The 8,642-nt window shown below is 44.6% G+C and overlaps 1 protein-coding gene across 1 annotated transcript in view; it reads left to right on the top strand.

Moving 5' to 3' along the window:
• The first annotated feature begins 1,975 nt into the window (after positions 1 to 1,975).
• The window catches only part of ITGA4 (integrin subunit alpha 4), a 35,555-nt gene continuing 28,888 nt past the window's right edge, over positions 1,976 to 8,642 (top strand). The window contains exons 1-2 of the mRNA XM_027637244.1: positions 1,976 to 2,160; positions 2,248 to 2,369. Of these exons, the coding sequence (XP_027493045.1) occupies positions 1,976 to 2,160; positions 2,248 to 2,369 (307 nt within the window). The remainder of the gene's footprint in view (positions 2,161 to 2,247; positions 2,370 to 8,642) is intronic.

Below are 8,642 nucleotides of genomic sequence, written 5' to 3'. Positions count from 1 at the left end.
TTAATTAAGAAACAAATCCAGGAACTGTAACAATCTCTTGCAGAAAAGCCTGTAAGTCACTCAGAACTGGCTAAATTGTTGGGGTGGTGGTGCAACCACGTTACAATTTCTCACCAACTAAACCACAATTTAGCATTTCAGTTTTGAATCATGCTTGTTTTGCTGCTTTGAAAATGAGGGTGAAAACTTCAGTGGTAGAAATGCAGATTCACAGCTGCTGTTGATTGTTTTAACTCCTTTGATGTCCGTAGTTGGAAGGAAGATGAATAGCAGCTGAGAAGCTGTTTGACTCCTTTGCATGAAACAGTCATTGTTCCACATCAGTGTCATCCAGGGAAGCCTTCTGATGGCTCTAGAGATGAGGACTTGGAAAAAGATACACTGCTGACTGACTGACTATCAGATCTTGCAGTGTGCTGATCTCATTCCAGGAGCTACGCATCTGCATGCACTTAGGAAGACAAGATGTCTCACTCCTGCATTGGTTCAGTGCATTGGCTGCAATGGCTCTGGTAGTTGCTCAGCATTTTGCAGAAGTGTTGAACTTTCCACACTTCTACCAACTGAATGGAAATGAAAGGGGGGAGGGGCTTAATTCCAAGTAGCTTAAAATGACATGTTCTGAATTTCCATTAGAGGATGGTAGTCTGCCATCTCCCAGTTAATTTCTACTGTGTCTAATATTCAATAGTTGCAATCATACTGGATTTTATTCCAGATACAATAAGAACTCTTTGTAACTAAACTTTCATTTTGAAGAAGTACTTCCATTCTTGCTCCTTAGGTTCAAAATACCATTATACGTATGGATAGGTTGTCCATATACAGGGATTATAGCAACAGGGAAGCCCTGGTATTCAAAGGACTTCAATGAAGCAAGGTTTGTACGTAGAAGTAACAGACTCGATATCAGGATGCACACGCTTTGGTGTGAGCTAAATCAAGAGTCAGTGACTGATCTGATGAAAACATGCACAGTAAAGCTCCTCACTAGGACCAAGGGAGCCCTTCCAAGGCCTGTTAAATACCAGATCTCTTCCACAGTGCTCATTTTCCTTTGTTCCCATGCTGTCTTAAGACATGGCTGGTAACTTTGTCAGCAACTGAAGAGCTGAACAGGAACGTGAAAAAGTTACTCTAAAACACAAAAGAAGCAATGTGGGGTTGTTCTGATTTCATCCCATCCAGAAGGAAGGAGCCATCAGCAGTGAGCAGTCTTGTGCGATATGAGTAAGCAAGGCTGACTGTACTCTGCTGCTGTGGCACTGGTTTCAGGAGTAAAATACCCCCCACAGGGGGAGGGCAGGAAAGACCCCCTCAGCACGGCGACAGTGGGGGAAGGCTTACAGTACAGGGGTATTGGAATTTTTTCCTAAATCTGATAGGAAAACTCAATCCTCTCCACAGTTCGTTCCGAGAAAAAGGTCCTGTCCTTGGGGGGAGCTGCCTGGCCGGCGTGTGGAGGGAGATTTCAGGACAAGCTTTCCGGCTCTCCCTTCCCCTCCGCCGGCCTGCCACACGGGCCGGTGTGCCGAGGTGAGGCGAGAGGAGCCGCCGCCCTCTCTGTCCCGCCGGGGTCGGGATGGCAGCGTCCCACGGGGCCGTGTTCTGTCCGAGGACGCGGGGTCCCGGGAGCTGTGCCCCTTCCGCTGCGCCCACCTTGGGCGCAGACGGGGCGGGGAGAAACCCGACCCCCGCCGCCTGGGGAGGGAGAGGGGCTGCGGCAGCGCGGGAGGAGGCGGTGGCGCGGCCGTGCGACTCCCCCATCCGGAGGGGACACCCCCACCTCGAGCAGCGGGGAGGCCGCCCCGGCCACCGCGGCAGCAGAGGCAGCGCAGGCAGCGCGGGGCGTCCCAGGGCAGGGGAGGGCAGGGCAAGGCAGGGCGGGGCGCGGCGCTGCCCTCTCGCCGAGCCAGGAGCGGAGAGAAGAGGGAGCCGGCGCCGGGCGCCCGTGTGCCGCTAGCCGGCCGGAGCCATGCGGAGCTGCGGGAGGGCGCGGGGGGCTGCGGGCTGGGCCGCCCCGCTGCTCCTGCTGTGGCAGTGCCTGCCGACGGCGCGGCCCTACAACTTGGACACCCGGCACGCGCTGCTCTTCCGCGGGGGCAACGGGACCCTCTTCGGCTACTCGGTTCTCCTGCACCGCCACGGCGAGGAGCGATGGTGAGTCCCCGGCCGGGCCGCCCCCGCGGAGGCCCGTCGCGCTTTTTCGCGGCCGCGGCTCCTAACGCTGCCGTCTCTGCCCCGCAGGCTGGTGGCGGGCGCGCCCCGGGCCACCTGGCCCGCCAACGCCTCGGTGGTCAATCCCGGGGCCATTTTTCGGTGCCGGATCGGCGGGAACCCCCACGGGCAGTGCGAGCAGCTCCAGCTGGGTGAGTCGTGGGCGGGGAGCTCCCGGCCGGCGCGGGGCGGGCAGCAGGGCTGGTCCCGCTGCCGGCGGGACGGGACGGGACGGGGAGGGTCGGTGCCCGCCGCCCTGCGCGCACCGCGGCTCCTCCGCCGCTGCCTTGCGGACGGGTTGTGCCGGGTCCTCCCCGGGTTAAACTGGGGTTTACCTCTCGCTAAAGCGCTGTTGCCAAAGGGCAGTAACGGCGGCATCAAGACAGAAAACGTGCACCAGAACTCGCTTGGGAGAAGTTGGGTGTGACAGTGCCCGTTCCCACAGCCATGTTTCGCACCTTTGAGCCTGCGGGTCAAAAGTGCCGTGAGAGGCACGGTCCAAGTCCCGCACTGCTCGAGAGAGCTAGTGCAACTTTCGGAGCAGCGCCGGATGCAATTAGCTCAGGAATGGAGGAGTAGAAGTATGTATCTGAATCATCTTTTCTTCTGCAAAGCCTTCCCTTCATAGAAGTCACCCTAAAGTAACCCTGAACCACAGTTGTCTTGCCAGATGGGTTCTCCCTGCTTGCAGATTTGTTGAAAAAGTGAGTTTCAGGGGAACAAAGCTAATATTTACCAAATCAGTTTTTCTAGCTACTGCATTTAACCTAACTCCTCTCCACCTCGGCAGCCTCCATAGTTTGGAGATGTAACTGGATGCACTTATCCAACTTCCAAGTGTTAGATACTTGTTAAAAGGGAGAAGACTTTGCAATGGGTTAACATGAACATGTGTGAGTTACTTTAGGCTCTCTTCCTGTCGCCCTTGCATACAGTGCTATTCATTCTATCCTTCTGCTATGCATAGAAAGTTTCCTGAACTTCCTGTCCTGCTGTGACTGACACCATTGGATCCGTTAGAACTATGACTGTGCCGCCCAATAAGGATAAGAAGCGTGAGAAGGAGCTTTCAAATTGCGCGCCATGACCTGATGGGCCTTCGGGGCAGAACACAGCATTCCATGACAAAAATGTTAAAACAGTTATTTCTCTACATGTCTGTGCGTAAAGCTTAGAACTGATAGGTTCTACCTATTTTATTTTACTACGAATAGAAGTTATTTTTTGTAACGGAGCTACAAAAACCTAAGATACGTCAGTGGTGCTTTTCTTGTAGTCACATGAAGAAAAGACAAGCAGTTGTTACTAGGAAGAACAGAAATTAAGCTTCCACCAGCCCAAATAGTTGTGGGGGTTTTTCTGAGTAATTTCATTCCAATATTAGATCAATTGAAAAGTTATATATAACAAAGAGCTTTTTTTCTCCAGCTGCTTGTTTGTAAGAGGAGGCTTGCAAAAAGGCAAAGTGGTGAAATAGCATGTACTAGGAGGCAATAAACCCCTACTCCTGGATTGGAGGTAAAAATAGTTCTTCACAGTGTGGGGGAAGGAAAGGAAGGATTGAAAGTTTCAGGTTCTTTCAAAAGTACATACATCTGCTGTACTTCTCAACTTACTCAATTTAGCCAGTGGAGAAACAAAAGCTCTAAAGAAGTAATTTGATGGGTTTTTCCTCAATAGCTTAGGGGATTCTAAATGAAATGATGCAACAGATGTATGAAAATGTTTATGTGGTTCCAATTTAACATGGCCTCTATTTCCAACTTTAGAGTCTACAGGTTACACAATGTAGTTTACTGTTCTATCCTGCACTTCTTTAAAAACTGGTGGTACCACACCAGATTTTTCCAAATTGTAGGTTTCCATTAGTACTAGATGACATCTTTACATTGCCAAGTTTCATCTATAGTGTTTCTGAGGATAAATAGATACTGAAAAGAAGTGCTGTATTGTAAAACAGGTCAGTGAGGTCAAGGAAGAAGCCAAAGGCAGCTGTGGTGCATGGGATGTAAATGAAGTGGGCTAGTATCTGAGGTTGGTTAAGCCTCTGCCATCCTGCTGAGCAGTCACAGAAATACAGAAGGGAACTTACAATTACAAAGCTGAACTTAATTATCGCTTGTCTGACTCATTCAGGCTGTCAACAAGTTTTGGATATAATGGTTTTATCAATGCTGAGTCTTTAAGTCAGTGACCTCCTCAGTTTTTCTGCTTGGATTTTTGCTAGTGCCAAGTTTGGGTTTTGATCTTATAAAACAGGGTAATTTTCTTTGAAAAATATGTGGGGACATTGCTGGATGGGCGCACTGAGAACTGCTTCTCTCTTTCTCTTAAATACTTGAATTCACATTTCTTTCTAGGAAAAGAATCTTTGAGATAGTACATTGTGAGTCATAGAAATGTAGAGGTGACAACAGACAACAGAAGTGGCTTTCCAAATGTTGGGCCTCTGTAATGAATAGATGTGAATTACTTAGAGACATAAATGTGTTAAACCACTTTGTTGCTACATTTTACTAAAGTAGCCTTGAAACTGGCATAACTAATTAATGTAGGATACATGCAAAATTACAAAGCCTCCAATCACACAAAACTGCTGTTGTATTTTTTAATGTCACATGTTCCTATCTGCTTTCTTAGTAGCAAAAGAGTTGCTGGAAATAGACTTATGCTGCAGTCATCACAGTATCTGGGATAACTCATCTAGACATACTTCAGAGAATTTTCATGTTGTTCAAGGTGTTGCAGGGGCCTAGCCTGGTTTAAGAGCCAAAAGGAGCCATGAAATATACTGCCATGAGATAACTAGCAAGTCTTTGTCTTTCCAGCCCCTCAATGGCACTTTTAAATCTCTCTCTGACTGATAAATAGAGGAGTTTTGAGAGTTTCTTTTCCAATTCTTGTACTTCTGGCTAGGGTGTCAAGTGTTCTATTCTGCAGATTATTTGCTTTCATAGTGTTTTTAAATAATGGCTTATGTTAGATGCAGAGACTTGTAATCAAACCCTAGGCACAAGTACAAAATACAGTGCTTCAAGTTCAATTTATTACTTGGAGCACTTACTGTCTATCTTCTAGTCTTGAATTTTGAGTCCTTGCCCATATTAGTTTGGGGTAGTCACGGATTACTGCAGAGGAATTTACACAAAATTCTTTAGACGTTTTGACCTATTGCATTTTGGACTTACAAAACATTACAGAACTTTTTCAACAACATTGCTCTCAGATTTGTAACAGTGTAATTTTCTGGCTAAAATATATAGAAAACAATTTATGCAATTTGCCACCCAGTCTAAAAAAAATAGTTTTAACTACAAATGTATACAGTAAATTCAGTGCACACAGTTTAACATAAGGCCAGAAAGCTCTGCCTGCAGCTTCAGTCTTGCACCCTTCCTTTAAGGCTCTGCTGTAATTAACCTATGAACAAATTGCCCTCTAGCTCCCCCAGCTGAATCATTACAAGGGAAAAGCGAACAGTTAATGGTTTTCCCCAAAGGGCTGACCTGTGTTTGTTCAATATTGATTTTAGTAAGTTTGGCTTTTGATAGCTTGGCTTTTTTATCTCACTTGCATTGCTCATACCCTGCCAGTGATCTCCTTTCAAAGAGCCATACTGTTCCAAGGAACATGGGACCTTCTGGACCTAAGCCTGATGCAGAGGTTATAGAAACTGGTGTCACTTAAAAATGTTTTGGGTAAAAGTCATTTGAGAGATGTAAGAGTAATAAGACCTATCAGATCTATGAAAAGAGAGAGAATTTCCCTGGGCAAGTGAAAGAGAGACTGATGAGGCCCTGACATCTCAGAGCAGGATATCAGAAGGCTTACTGTCTTTGCAGTAGACTTCACAGTTTTCATCAGTTAGCAATAGGACCAGAGGAGTTATTGGAGGATAAAAAGGATCATGGGAAGCTGTTGGGCATGGAAAACATTGGAGCAAGTTATATAAAACTGGTTTCTCAGATGACATTGCAAACATCTGTATTATAGTCCTTGAGGCCAAAGCTAGAAATGGCTTTATAAGTTGTGACCTTATTTATATGTAATTGTAGTGTTTCTGTGAATGCATTCAGTGGGGATTATAACAGAAGTGTATCATCCAGCTGTGTGATGTACATAGGCTGGGCAATTACTTATTTCTCAGTGACTTTATGACAGCACATGTTCCTTTTCCCTGAGGCAACCAAGCTGCTATGTCCTCTTGAGCTTATGCAGTACTGCTCTGTTGCTTGTGCAGAATACTGAATTTTTTCGTTTGATAAAGCTTTTATAATGTCATACCCTGAGCAGGGACTCATCATGGTGTCTGGGATGTCAAGCTCACACTTCTCTCTCCCACAAAGGCCTGTAATTTTCAAGGTGGTTGAATACTTGCCAGTCAGAGAAAGAAAGGAGACATAAGGCAGCAGGTCAGCAGAAGGGCAAAGTGATCCTGAATCAACTTACACTGGAGCCAGGGAAAGGGGGAATACAATCCAATGAGCATGAATGGTGGTGATTTTTCTTGTTACAAACCTCTGAAACAGGCACAGGACTGAAGTACTGAGACAAGCCAAACTTCCTCATCTCTCAGTCATCCTTGTCTGCTTCTATTTGATTTAATGATAAAAAGTCTCAGAAAGCCTCTTGAGGTTTAAATTTATTACCCTGGTCTTCTCTACTTCTTCCATCTCCTACAAATGTGCATATGAAGTAAGTCCCAGGAAAGTCATTGGCATAAGAGGATGGAAGGCATTGCTAGAAGGGATTTACAGAAATGCCTTTTGTGATTTAAAGGAGGATGGGACGTTACACATGGGAGTGTAATGGAGTTTTGTTTTCTGAGGAGGTTTCAATCAGATTAACATGCTCTATAATTCATGCAAACTATGGAAATGTCTCCTGTAGGAAGTGAGAAGTTTTACATGACATAGCTCCAAAATAAAATTCCAAAACTAAATTCCAAACTTGTTTTGAAAAGTGGTATTCAGTACATGGAAGTACACTGACATTAGCCAAGAAGGATAATTTGGAAGTTTATCACTTAATCCTCAGTAATAGAGAACCTGCAGAAAAATCAACTTCTTTTTAGTAGATTTTAAAAGTGGATTTTAATTTGTGCTTGTCTTGGAAGGACTTCACATGTTAATTCCCTAGGTGACCTAGAGGAATTATTAAATTATGGTAATATAAAATCTCTTAGCCCAAAGACAATTGAATTTGATGTCATTGTGAGTACTAAGGTCATTTCCTGTTTACTTGGATTTTGCATACTATTTCCTTGATGTCTTAGGGCAAGGCACATGCTGGAGGAAGTAGTAAAGAAGAGATGAAGGAGAGGGTCGGGTGCCTCTTGACCCTGTGAAGAGTATTGTTTTTGGAAGAAGGTAGAGTACAGTTGTATGCAGGGTACGTCATCCTTTCTGCAGTATCGTGAGGTGTTCTGGGCTGCACTACTGGTCTCCCTATCCAAGCAGGGAGAAAGCGTGATGTTTAGAAAAAGTAGAGGGGTAGTATGGGAGTAGGAGAAAGCAAGACTCCAGCACTTTCTTCAGAAAAATGTTAATGGCTAGGCCTGTCATGAAACAGTAGGGAACAAGCTCTTAGATAAGGATGGTTGTTAGGTCTTACTCCTACAAATGTTTGATGAAGAATTATCTCGATTCTATTAACCTGATATTTTCTATCAAAAAGTCCATGACATCCTAAGTATAAAATCATTTAAATCAGTGTTGGCGATAAGAATACGTGTAGCAAAGCCCACAGTCTCTCATCTTTCTCCTTACTGAATAGATTAGGTGTATCCCTTTATTCTGTTTCCATACTTAATATTGTCCAGGTTTATGTCCTCTAAAATGAACAAGTCCACTAAATTAGGAGTGTATTCATATAAACTCTCTACTGCATTGGACAGTAATAAATTTCAGCTCTACTGTGAGCACAGTTGTTTTGTTTGGGTTTTTGTTTGTTTTTTCTTTAGTTGGTTGGTTGTTTTTTTGTGGAGAGGGAGGCTGATTTAAGCGTTTTTTTTTCCACAAAAACAATGTACCCATCAGCATTGGTAGGCCTCTTCTGGGTAAATCCCTTAAACCTCAAAAGTTTTGAGTTCACTAGTAACTGAATTGAATCTGGGAAAGTCTTAAAAATTATACAAAAGAGCTTGTTCACATGACATAATATGCTTCCTTATTTTATAGGAAGGTTTTTTCATAAACTGTCATGTTGATGCATGGAAAATACCAATTCGATAATCTGATTAATGATTATTTATGCAAACATCTTACAAAAGAAAAGCTTTGTATAACTTAGAATAAATGTGCAGCTTGTCTTTGTCATGGGTACCACTACTGCTTTCCAGAAGAAAGCAAATATTTGCTAACTTGGCAATACTGTAGCCTTTTGGGGAGGGAAGGAGGAGAAGGTAGAGTTAGAAGAAATTTCAG

This window comes from Corapipo altera, unplaced genomic scaffold (assembly GCF_003945725.1).
Source record: "Corapipo altera isolate COAL_440 unplaced genomic scaffold, ASM394572v1 45, whole genome shotgun sequence".
In the NCBI taxonomy this organism is placed as follows: domain Eukaryota; kingdom Metazoa; phylum Chordata; class Aves; order Passeriformes; family Pipridae; genus Corapipo; species Corapipo altera.
The sequence above is the reverse complement of the archived record's forward strand: the minus strand, read 5'-3'. Positions and strand labels throughout refer to the sequence as shown.